We start from the raw sequence: 13,876 nt of genomic DNA, 5'->3' as shown, positions 1-13,876 counted from the left end.
CATGCGTCGATTTTACCAAACAATAAACGAAATTTTACATTCAGCTTACGATGCAGTAACACGAATGGTAAGAACATTTCAATATTAATCTGAGTTATTTATGAATGTTAAAATAATTCTTAAAATAAATCTAGAAATTACTTATTAAGCTTTGGAAAAATCCAAACTTCTCCAAAGTTGCTACGAATTTGCGGAATTGTACCACTAGTTGGTGGTAGGATTATGCCGGGAGCTGCTAAATATGTGTGGAACACAACGCTGTCTTCGTAATCATCCGCGATCCTGAGGTCGATGTAGTAATCTTCTGTAAACATTTTATAATAGATACTTTGTTTAATTTGTAGCAAATGAGATACAAAAACGGCGTTCGATAGCAAAATAAAATAAAGATAGAACATTTAGTTTAACACATAAACAAATCTGCAATTTCTAAACGTATAGTCCGATTTTAATAAAACTTTAGATGTCATAACTAGAATACTCGAGTTTAAGATTTAAATATCTTACTGGTTTGTTGCTCGTTGGGTAATACCGTGATCGGCAATGCAGTGTAGAAAATAATATATGACAAAACTGCACAAGATTCAGCATATTTTCTGTATGTTGTTGATTTTGAATACATTATTTTGACTAGAGAAAATATAGGGAACAAGACTACTTTCTATATATCAAATTGTAGGGAATTGTGTCTCCTTTTTAAAAAAAATTATAATATTTTTAATAGTAAACAATTTCATGGAAGATTTTTTCCAATAAAAAGACCGTGACCGTGCTACCGTGAAAATAAATGAAAAGAAAATTTAAGATTTTTTATTGAAAATCCACAATTCCAAAAAAAAAAACGTTTAAAAATTGTAGATTGCAACAAACAAAATTTTTGGATTTCAATTATGCGATTAGAGAAAATTCGTCTTAAATTAAAAATTTACATGAAAATAGTTCTGCTTTGAGCAGATTCCAGTCCTCATAGTAAGAATAATTTCTGAAATATTTTCCTTTTATATATTTTTTCATTAAAATTTCACTTTCTTAAAAATTAGCTTGTGTGACGAAATCTCCAATTCAAATAATTTTTTATGATGATTGTTGACTGTTGCTGAATATCGGATGCTTACTGAAAACTTAAAATAATATTATCAAAGCTCTTCTTTTATTTCTGTAACAAATTTCAATAATATATACATATGTATGTAGATATTATTTAGTTCAAACGTTTTATATCTATAGCCATTTATTTTGTTATTGCCGCCACTTTGCTGGGTAAAATTGTTAAGATAATTTCGTTTCCAGAAATGCTCATTCTTATTTAACCGAATCGATGCCTAAGTTCTTTACAAATCGAGGCACAGATGTTGGCATTTTTTTTACCGACAAAATAAAAATAGGTTTACCGAATAAATGCATTTTGGTTATTTTTAAAGTTAGAGAAGGTTGCCTGAAACACCACAAATAACACGAACAAATCCTATAACTAGTGGATGAGAGTAGTATCTAGTTAGGGTGTGTAATTCCTCCTTATGGCTTTATCATAGGGATGACAATTTTATTCCTTATGAAAAAATATAGGGTGGTGTAACAAGCCGTATTTCTATTCTTGTTTTCAGAATAACTATACTTATAGGATTTTTCGATTTCCTCGCTATGCAGTTTTGAGTCGTAAATATCTTAATATTTAGTAGGTTAAAATTTTAATTTTGTGTATGCATGAGTTTTATTAGAGAACAACTTATAATCTATTGGCAAAATAAACATAAAAAAATAATATGAACTCCAAAATGGAAATGTTTTTGCATTTTGGTGTTTTACAATGTTGAGTATTTGAGTATAAATAGCACTAGGAACAAAAGTATAAGCTTTTTTTGAAAAGGAGGGCTGATATAAAGCAAATTTGTTTCACAGAAAATAAAACTCTGTAACCCCCTGTCTATACTTGACAAATATTTATCATAACAAATAATGACTTTTGTTGTCAAGACAAAGTTGTCTGAGCAAAAGCACAAACAATTTTGTCATAACGAAGCAATAATACTAATAAATGGAGACTATACCTAATAATTTTTTATCTTGACAACCATTTTGAAGTTTATCATGATAAAAATTTGTCAGGTATAGACAGGGGGTAAGTGTTTTAGTCAAAAATATTGTCATATTGCCTGCAAAAAATTTTATAATTACATATAGTATGTTTTTTATTTGATAATTGAAGTTATCACAAAGGATGGCTGTCTGTTTAGTGTTAAAAAAATATTAAAACTCACATGGCCTTTTTGCAGGCTAGGCAAAGTTAAACTTAATTTATTATTGTAGCAAATTAAAAAAGTTTATTTTACTTTCGCTTCTAGTATTATTCTATAGTTTATATTAAGCTACGTATACACGGTTGTTAGATTGTCAGAAACATGCTCAGAAAATGGTTAACACAACCATGAGAACTTATGTTGAAACATATGATTGTTAACCATTTATTGAACATTTTCTGACAACTTTGTAAGAATATGACAACCGTGTTAGTAATTTTAAGTATTTAGTTGTATTATTTTTAAACAAAGTGTCCAGAGATGTACAGGTTTTTGTTGGAATTTACTGAATTTACGTTTTTTCAGTATTCCTGTAAATCTGCAATTATTTATATTTTAAAAGTTCATACTGCAATGTTAAACAACGAAATTTAAAAACTTAAAATACTGAAAATATTATGAATATATTTTTAATACCCAATTTGTTAATTACAATGTTGTAAATTATGTTTTCTCCAGTTATAATTTGCATGGTTATATACGACCCCCTTGCTCCCTGTGATTTGTAAAACGAAATACTTGATTAGGCTTGATTAGTAAGTTTCGTATCGATCTCAAATCGTATCGTAGAAATCTATTTTATTTAGAGTACTCAGCAGTACTGGGTAGTGATTTCACCTAACATTTACTAATTACTTAATTTTCTATTTGATTCATTATTTTATTATATGTATGTCTTATTGCAATCCGTTTTAGGCAAGGGGACTCAGTGGTAATTGACTTTTCAATACATTACTTCAGGTCAGTAAAATAACTACTTTTGGATAGAACAGATTACACTCTAGATTACTTAGGGACACTAAAATGACAATTGACTCCACGCTAAATTATGTGTAAAGTAATATGTTTGCCACACTTTGCATTACAAAATAAAAAATGAAATCAGCCAAGTACCTGGATATTGTTTTAAAAACTGTTTAAAACGAATACATTGGCACTATTAAAACTGATCGGTATTACCGGCGGCTATGATACGAATCGATTGATCAATAAATCGCCAGATAACGATACGATAAACTTGTTTGATCAAGCCTTTAAAATGTTCAATTCCCAACTGAAATTGTAGCTGATGATTGTCTACTTCTGTTTCATTCAAATGTCATTCACTTGAAACTGATATTTTGAATGCCGTAGCCAATTTTAATACCGGAATAGTGTGTCACAAAATGTTTTTTTTGAAAAGGGGGATCGTCATCTAGGCAGTTGTGAATAGAACACATATGTATTTCGTTTTACAGCACAAGGTACAATATTTCACATTTACAACCAGCTAAATAGTTAATTCGACTAAATTTCTGATTGAATACAAATTCGGAACTTTTCGAAAGTGAAAAAACATTTGTTATAATTGTATCACTGTTTTAAAGTTCAGAATATGGTGATAAGACTTAAATGCCACATAATTACTTATTAAGCATTTGATAGATCCAAGTTTCATCAAAATTGCTACGTATATGTGGTGAATTTTGGTCAATTTGTGGAATAACTTCGGTAGTAAGTGGAAAGTTTGTTGTTTCTTGATATTCATCATACTCTAGGACGTAGTCTTCAGTGACATCGTATTCGTAATATGGTACATCTGTAAATAAATAACAAATTTTAACAATTCGCACAATGAAATTGATGAACAATATTGACTTTAACACCTGCAATATTATGATCGAAAATTCGAAATTTAAAGTTTATTTTATTCTTTTTAGAGCATTTAAATAAAAACAGGTTTTCATTCTTTTTATTATTAATTTATTTAATTTATGGTGAAGCTCTATTGTTAACTAATTCAAATATATTGCTGAACGACACAGGTTACTAGACCTGCCACTCATTCACCTCGTAATGATTTAATTACTTAGTATTCCGATAAATTTTCTTCAGATTCCGTTTAATTGTGTAAATTCATATGCGGAAAGTTTTGCTTCATTTGTTGAATTTGAAAACAAGTGTCGCTAAAGAACACAGATGGTTTGTGTGGTTCATAAGTGGTGGTTTTGACATGGAAGACAAAGATCGCACAGGCCTTCCAAAAAAGTTTGAAGGTCAAGAATTGGAGGCATTACTCTATGAAGATTGTTGTCAAACTCAACAAGAGCTTGGAAAATCATTGGGAGCAGGATTCACACAATAGCAGGGAAATTGGGTACCATACGTATTGGAGCCGAGAGTCAGAGTTCTTGCGATAACCCGAAGCATCGATACCAAAGCCAAATATTTATGGTGCTAAGGTAATCATCAGTAATTGGTGGGAGCAAAAGAGTCCTATATATAATGAGCTGCCGAAATCTGACCAGAACATCACAGGTAACCTGTACCGGACGCAACTGATTCGTTTGAAGGGAGCATTGACCGAATAACGCCCAGATAGGAAACCGTAATATTTCATCATGACAACGCTCGGCCACATGTTGCAATACCTACTAACAAGTATTTAGAACAGAGATGCGCAAAAATGAATTCTCTCACCAATACACTTACTCCCACCAACACATTCAATTCTTTATTTTATTTAGTGCATCTACAAATATTAGATGAAGTGATTGGGAAGTTTTGCCTCACCCGCTTTATAGTCCAGACCGTGACCCGTCAGACTATTATTTGTTTTGATCGATGCAGAATGCTTTCTCTGGGATACTCTTCACATTGACTTGATTCGTTCTTTGCCTTTTTGGCTCGGAATACATATGTTGCCAGAAAGATGTGGAAAGGTCATAGCTAACAAATTTACTTCGCATTCGATGAAATTGTGAATTAAACAAAAACTATCGAAATTGGAATAAATAATAAATGTTGAAAAAAACAAGTCCATATACAATATTGATAAGCTAAATCACTAATAAGCTAATTGAACAAGATTAGAAGTCATGCTATTGAATTTGTAGTCATGCAATTGAATTTGTAGGTGTTGATATACAAAGGTTGAGTTCTGTACAAAAATTTACAAAACATTCGTAAGTTCTTAATATACAATTAAACAGCTTTGCTAACAATAGAAAATATTACAGAAAGTAAATTAACTATTTATTCATTTAGAAAAATTAAAAAATATTTACATATTTTTGCACTCATATATCCAAACTTCATTGAAATTGCTGCGAATTTTGATGGGTTCAAACATTTGAGTTTTCCCTGGTTTTGTGCGAGTTCGACCACGGCAACGTCTACAAGCATCTAAACATTTTTAAATATGTAGATATTATGAATATTGTTAATTTATTATTGCTATAAAATGTGTATTCAAAAAGTTCTATAAGGACATTTTATCCTAAATTGGAATTTATTTTCATTTAAATCCTCAACACAAGGAACAAATTATGTTAAATTAAACGATTTGATATCTTAAATGAATTAATATCTCAACCAACGCTAAAAGAAAAACCAATAGATGTCCTTCTATAATGAAACTCAACAATTGTGAATCTGAGTAATATGTTAGCAAATTTGTTTGATTTGAATCCACAATATGTCTGATAGTTACCCCTACACATTATACCCTAACCGTGCTACACATTCCCAAATATTGACACTGTTAATTTATTGGAAAGTTTAAGTAATCGAAAGATTTCGTCTAATTATGATCCTGATGGCATTCTGAGCAGAAATAATATGACAAATTTTTCCAAAATTTTGAGGCCTCCTATATCATTTCATTATTTAAATCTGGTAATAAATCTGATAGGGGTGGCATGGGGATATGGTATGCCAAGCAACGGTCTGATTGGCTTTGATTTGGCTAAGCCCAGTACCTGGCTTAATCCCTCCTGTATCTCAAGTGGACATATACCTCCTCGTGGTGGCAACTGGGGTAGCTGCTTCAAATACCCGTTTCGAAGTAGTGAGCTAATTTGTACCACGACTTAGTTCACCACAAAAAAAAAAAAGATGGTTGGGGCGTTGTACTTGTAATTCACCCCTACCCTATAATGAAAGATAGAAAGAATAGTACGGATCTGCATCTGGAACGTTCGTACAGAGCAGATGCAAAGATCTAATTGGCGGGCGTACTAAATAAGTACAGATCCGAGATTGCTGCCATCCAGGAAGTAAGATGGAATGGACATGGTGTCATCACAACACCACATTGTGACGATATACTTATACTAGACACGAGTTTGGATGTGTTTTCGTAGTCAGTAGCCCAAAAACACATGATAGGACCAGGTGTGTCGCAATGCAACTGCAGAGGAAAACGCTGCATAACTGTCAACACTGTAGTCCTCTGTAACGCAAGGAGTAGGGAAGAGTTACTGGGAAGAAAGGAAAGAGGAGAAACGCCTGTTCTTCCGCAAGAAAAGGGAAATGGAAAAGCTTTGGGGCTCAAGCGTAATTTGAAAGCTTATATGGTCAAATATTTTTTAAATTTTTTTTAGATTTTTCGGAAGAGGTTTAGAGGTCGCTTGAGTCAAATTGAGTTTTTGTCAAAAATCGGGTTTGTCGGCCTCATTTGAGTTTTCTTCCTCTTTTTGGCAAAAACTCGACTTGAGCGACCACTAAACCATAGAGAAAATATACATAGAGCGGAAAATCTCCTGTCAAAGACCTAACTCAGTTGTCAAACAATAACAACACTCGTATGTGTAACATTTTAGAGTAATTTTTTTGTTTGAGTTTTATTCTAGTTTCCGCTCTATGTATATTTTCTCTATGCACTAAACCTCTTCCGAAAAAAATCTCAAAAACTCTTTACCCTATAAGCATTTAAACTAAGCTTGAGCACCCATGAAAATAAAAAGAAAACACTAATGTACTGGAGTAGAAACGAAGTCCTCAAATTCTACCAAAAGGTAAAACTCCAAACAGAGGACATTGGTACTGGTAGTTCCTCCTGTAAGGATAAAGACGGAAACCTTTTGACAGATACTGAAAGTGTACTGATGACATGGAAACAACATTTTTCCATGATGTTGGTATCGACGAAGATACCCTTGAATAACCGATGTCTGGAACCTCAGCGTATTGTGTCCTGTGCATAAGAGAGGAGGTATAAGTCACACTCCTATTGCATACAAATTTCTATCGAGCGTACTATGTGAAGGATTGGGAACAAAAGTCAGCGAAATAATAGGACCCTACCAAAGTGGCTTTAGACCTTGATATCATGGGGCGGACTGTGCGAGAGGTAACTGGAACATTCTCTAGAACCAAACAAGAGTCGGCGAAAGTGGCTTTGGTAGTAAATGAGGATAAAACGAAGTTAATGGTATCATCCAACAAGGAAGCAACAATACTGGGTCAATGTGTGAACGTTGGTGAGGTAGTAATCAACATTATCTATGTCGGTACCACCATAAAGTACCAACGTCATTCGAATTCGATCCCGAAGGAAGACGTAGAAGGGGAAGACCCAAACTCCGGTGGAAGGATCAAGCTGAGTAAGATCTCGCAAAACTTGGTGTTAAAAACTGGAGGCGAAGCGCATTAGATTAACGCGCATGGAAAACTATTATTCTGGACCTAAACGGTTGTTTGTAGCCATCTAAGTAATAAATCTGATATCTCCAATTACAGAGGTATTATTAAGGTTTTTGAGCATTTGATCACTAATTACATGTACCATCAATCATTGTCTATTCTGTCATCATGTCAACATGAATTTAGGAATGATTGCTCTACTACAACGAATGTCCTTCATCTTACAACACACGTAAATTTAAGCTTTCTGCAAAGAAAACAAACTGATGCCGTATGTACCAATATTAGTAAAGCTTTTGATAAAGTAGATCACAACCTTCTTTTTATTAAGCTGGACCTTCTGGGTTTTACAGCTCGCAACTTGTCACCTTGGTCCTATTCTCTTCTCCCTTTTCATTAATGAACTTCCGGAAGTTTTAAATTTTCGCATCATTCGAATGTATGCGTATGATGTGGATTATTTATATCTTCAATCCGATCTTAATAAATTTTGAAATTTAGGTAATTACCAGCTTGAATCTTTTGAAAATTTCCTTAATCTCGAAATTTTACTAGACACTAAATTGAACTTTGTTTCGCACATTAATATGACAATAAATATAGCTAGAGATGAACTTGCATTTATAAAATGATGGTCTAAGGAATTTAGCGAACTCAACATCACAAAACAACTTTACATCTCTTTGGTAAGACCTATATAGGAATATGGCTCTGTTGTCTGGGATCCTTATTACAATATTCATGTACAATGTGGTTCACGTTGGAACCCTGAAATAAACCTACCATCACAAGCTGATGTATTAAGGAGATTATACTGCGAATATAACAATCTTTATCAAATCATTGATTTTTCTCTTAAACCGAATGTAATTAAACATAACATAATTTATTTTTTAAATGATTAATATTTGTAAATTCTTTGTAATTATATGTAAGGATTTAATCCATTGACCAAAGTAATAAATAAATTAACACCATAACACCATTTATTAAATCCTTTGATTTTTGTTAAATACAACCAATTGAAAGTGTATAAAAATATTTGTTTGGTGCTACCAATAAGAAATTATTTTGCACAGAAACCACTTAATTATTTGTAATTATAAATTAGATAATAATTACTTATTAAGCATTTGATAAAACCAAATCTCTTCAAAATTGCTACGAATTTGTGGTGGGGCTAGATCAGTTTGTGTTATAATTTCCGTAGTACCTGGTAAAACTGTTGTATAAAATTCAGGACTTGCAAAAGCTGTTGTATAAATGACATAGTCTTGTTCTAGAAACTCCGGAATTGCGTAATAATAATCTTCCTCTGTAAAAATTTAAGAAAATTTCTAGATATAAAAAAATGGCACTTGCGATATTAAATTAAATATTATGGTCCAGAATTGTGTTTTTTAGACTCCTCGAAATAAATAAAAAATATCCTAATAGGCATATTATAAATGCTGTTCCTAGATTTGATGTCTCCAGCCTAAATTCCGCACCAAACACTGACACGTTGTGGATTCATTTGTTTCTGAACCTCAAATTCGTCATTTTTGACGTATAACATTTTCACCGATAAATCAGGTGAAAATGTAGTTCATCGCTTAGGATCATTTTGGTCGGAGATTTGTGGCCGCCAAACTATCATTAATGTTGAAATATTGTTCAACATTAATTTTTACTAACCCTAAACAGTCAGCTGTCAAACTGACTGTTTTGGTTGGCAATACTTTACTGCACAATGGCAGACAATTCAAATGTTCGGTGTTTCATACAATAACTGCGAACACGTTTCGGAGTTTCTGATATAAAACCCCTGATTCAGAAACTCGGATGGAAATAATAATTCATTTGAAAAACACTGAGCAAATATTTAAAAACTGTGTGATTTTCATACAAACTTTTAAACCAAATGTTCCGTATATATTTCTGAATCATCATCTGATGGTTAAATTGTCCACATTAAATGTGACAGCTGCATGCAAAATAATGCAATGTCAGAAAAGCATCCTTACATGAAATGTCATATCAAATTTAAACGATAATTTTTCTTACCCCCATTTTCTCAATCTCTGGTAACTTTTTATCGTGACGATAAACTGACAGTTCTCATACAAAAAAAATGTTAATTGGAGGTTTATCGTTACGAAAAACGATAACCAGATATTGAGAAAATGGGGATTAGATTTTAAAAACAATTATGAGTTAAGTTAATTTAAAATATGCAGCCAAAACAATCACCAAAATCAAATTAAAAAAAAACTAGTTTTACATGTTAATCATTTTAAAAATCCAATTTTCTATAAAATTTTTACGAATCATAGGTTCAGTCTCGATTTTTGATGTCAATGGTTTATCGCCTTTGATTTTCATTGCGATACGACGCTTTCCAACTGAAAATTTAAAAATTTATTGTATATAAATGAAAATAATTGAATGTCTAAGACCCATTTTCTCAATCTCATACAGTTCTCATACACAAATTATATTAATTGGAAGTATATCGTTACGAAAACAGAGATTGAGAGAATGGGGCTTAAATAATAATGTGGGTATAGTTATATTTGGACGGGACCTGTATGTTAAGCTGAAAATCGAAATATTTATGTATATGTTCAAATATTTTTTAATGGGTTTAAGGTTTTCATTAGACATTTGATAAAATAGAGTGTGTTAAATTCTACATAAAGGCAAATTTGTTCATAGGAATTTAAATTTATCAAAGGCCCAATGATATCATATCTTCAGAAGATTTTTGATGTTTTTTTTTTTGTATAAAATAAATATTAATGCACAACGTTCCAACACATAATAACTAATAAATTAATAAACTCAATAATTAAAATTACTTTTTTAAATTGTCATAAATCCAAGATTCAATAAAATTTTTACGAATTTTCAAGTGGTCTGATGTATGAGAAGGAATTATTGTTTCTACATTTTCCAGCACCTCATTTATATTATCAACTCTCGACATACCTCCTCTATATTTTATCATCTTTCTCTTTTTGAGAATTACTGAAATATAAAAATTGTTATTAAATTATTAAAACTGACAATATAACTCAAACATAGTGTTGTGCATTGATATGCCGAGCGTAATATGTTATGTTATGTCAAGATTTAGATGTGCAACGTCATGAAGTATGAATTTGCTGCTGTTTTATTACGTTGTACATATTGCACCTTCAATTATTAGGTTTATATTTCACCAAATATATAAATATTTTACTGTGTTCTGTAATTAGTATACAACGATGGAAAGTAAAAACAGGCATTACTGTGAAAATCTGGAAACTATTAATAAATTTGGTTGGTTTTCCTCTGATTGCTATTCCCAATTTTCAAATATTTAAAATATAAATGAAAATGTACAAAAATATTACAAAAAAAAATTTTAAAAGCTCATACAACGAAATTACATGAACTTGAGCAGAGTTCAGCATTGCCTTTGCAGTTTTACATAAATTGGAATCGTATTTAACCAAAGGCTAAACAAAAAGTTCTGTAACGGCATGGTGTAGTGGTCAAAGTCCTTGCCTATAAAACCAAGCACGCCATGTTCGATCCCTCATCATGGTTTTAGAGTTTTTAAAAAGAAACATCGTACATGAAGACGCTCGATACTCCAATAAAGTAGTGCAATCTTACATGGGAATTATGTAAAAAAAATAACAAATCATATAAGATGGAGATGCTTTGTGGAACCCAAATGCTCCCTAGAGGGGTAATGAAAAAAAAAAACAAGTAGAGAGCTATATTCGGTTGTGCCGAATCTTAGTACCCTTCACCAAATTATACTTCAAAATAAAAATTTTAAATATTTTTAGGAAACCAAATTTATTTTTTTTTTGGAAAATTTTTTTTTCGAATTGTTTTTTTTTAAATTTAAATTTTTTTTTAAATATTTAGCGAAAAAAAAACTTTTGGTGAAAAAAAAATTCGGGTTAAAAAATACTTTTTTCCGATTTTGACCCATTGTAGGTCCAACTTACTATGGTCTTATATACATACGTCGTTGCAAAGGTCTTTGAAATTTCTATCATTAAATATCCATATTGTCTATATTAATAACTTAGTAATCCAGATATAGGTCACAAATCGAGGTTGTCCCGGTTATTTCCTTATATCTCAGCCATTTGTGGACCGATTTTCTCGAGCCGGAAGAATTCCGGAGATATTGATGTATGAATCGTGTATGTAAATTATTTGGGGGCTTCGGAAAGTTGATTTCAACAGACAGACGGACGTGTCTTTATCGACTCCGCTATCTATAAGAATCAGGAATATATAGACTTTATAGGGTCGGAAAATTATATTGTGGAAATTACAAACGGAATGTCAAAATGAAGGGTATAAAAACAAAAACTTAATACTTTTTTAGTAAGAATTAGAAATAAATTCAGCCATATTTAAATAGAGCTGTGAACATTAACTGTGAAGCAGCTTTAAATGCTCTAGGTGATCATCGTGGTAGATAATACAGTTCTATAAGATGGCGCTGGTGTGTATATATACTGGCAGAATAAACGAACAACAACAAATCAATTGATTATGGATCTTGATTGAGGCAACATCAAGAGTGTTCTAAAACCGTGATTTAAGTTGATTATTTTTGTGAAATATAAAAGAGTATTTGTATAAAATACAAAATACACAGAGTGACTATTTAAACCATAGAGCGGAAACTCTCCTGTCAAAGACCTAACTCAGTTATCAAAAACCTAAGCGGTGAGAATGTATTAGTAAAAAAAACTATGTGAAAACAAAAACAACATTCGTATGTGTAACTTTTTTGAGTAATTTTTTTATTTGAGTTTTTATCTAGTTTCCGCTTTATGTATATTTTCCCTATGATTTAAACTGTAGTGTACTTTTTAATAAATAAATAGTTGTTACAATTTTAAACTACTAAACTGCATTTAATTGCAATTAAAAGAGTACAATTTATTTAAAGGAAATAAACCACTGTTTTTAAAAGGTAAAAACGTAACAAAATGTTTTGTTACTCAGTTTTTTAGAATTAAATCAAGATATGAATTTGGAGATTGCTGTATTTGATTTAGCCAAATAGACAATGCTACGGTTTAGACAGTTTGATCGGCTCCAAAATAAATAATACAAAGTTTAAATTTAAATGAAAAATATTTAATTCTAACACGAACAAAATATAAAAAAAAACAAATATTATTCATAGAGTTAGTTCTTAAGCAAATAGTTAAAAATATTTCACTTTGACTTAATGAAAAATTGTTGATGGAATGGCTATCTCATAATGAGAGCAAAGTAAAAGCTACTAGACTTACTTAAAGGTAATTTTATTGCGGAATTTCGGTTTTTTTCAGTTTATTCCATAAACTAAACTGTTTTTGAGTTACGCGAATATATGTATGTTATGCAACATCCTCCATTTTCGAAATAACGGTATATCTCGAAAATACGAGCTAACCTAAAAAAACGGTTAGCACCACTGAATTCAGCGTACCCGAATTAGTTTAAGCCTATGGGTGCCCCTCTTGACAGAAAAAACGTGTCAATTTCATGCTATTATCCAGAATTGGGTCCAAATATTATTAACAACTAAAATCCCAAAAATCTTAAAATTAATTTAAAACCATTTAATTTTTACTCCTACATACCATATTAGTAACAAATAGCGCATAAATTATTTTATGTTAAAAACTATAAATTAACAAAAAAACATCTTTAATAAATGTCCACTTTTCGTACTTATTTAAATTATGGAAAATCCAATTTTCAATAAATTCTTTACGTATTTTTGGTTCTATGCTGGAACTTACGGAACCAGACGGACCAGCTAGGCCAGATTGTGCTAAAGCTGGTTGTGCAAAAACAGAAAATCCGCCTCCTGTAATTCTTACACTTTCTAATAGTACAGGTCCCGAACTAAACGGTAAAGCCATTGGTAAATATTCTGAAAAATTGTAATTAACATAATTGAGTAATAATGGTGTTTGAATTTGAGTTAAATGTAAAATTTTAGAGATTCAACTAAAAACTATGGCAGGTTTAAGATCTAATCTTGAACTGTGTTGGGGATTATTGGTCCTAGTACAAAAAATTTCAAAATTGTAAGATAAAATGTATATTTTAAATACATTTAAAGCAGTCACATGGAGAATTGTAAAGTTATTAACGATCACTACTTATAACTATTTGTA

The 13,876-nt window shown here is 31.2% G+C and overlaps 1 protein-coding gene across 19 annotated transcripts in view; it reads right to left on the bottom strand.

Moving 5' to 3' along the window:
• LOC135951762 (thioester-containing protein 1 allele S3-like) overlaps positions 1-13,876 on the bottom strand; it is a 66,408-nt gene that overhangs the window by 10,210 nt on the left and 42,322 nt on the right. Inside the window, exon 5 of one of the 19 annotated variants that reach the window (XM_065501471.1) lies at positions 13,425-13,629. The exons of 12 other annotated variants lie outside the window; for them this stretch is intronic. In XM_065501471.1, the coding sequence (XP_065357543.1) occupies positions 13,425-13,629 (205 nt within the window). Of the gene's footprint in view, positions 1-141; positions 305-3,704; positions 3,877-5,344; positions 5,463-8,825; positions 9,019-9,966; positions 10,088-10,543; positions 10,713-13,424; positions 13,630-13,876 lie in introns of all 19 variants that reach the window. 6 more of the 19 variants (XM_065501479.1, XM_065501481.1, XM_065501473.1 and 3 more) reach the window with 6 other exon arrangements.

The sequence above is a fragment of the Calliphora vicina genome, chromosome 2 (genome assembly GCF_958450345.1).
Source record: "Calliphora vicina chromosome 2, idCalVici1.1, whole genome shotgun sequence".
In the NCBI taxonomy this organism is placed as follows: domain Eukaryota; kingdom Metazoa; phylum Arthropoda; class Insecta; order Diptera; family Calliphoridae; genus Calliphora; species Calliphora vicina.
This window is presented reverse-complemented; position numbering and strand designations above follow the sequence as displayed.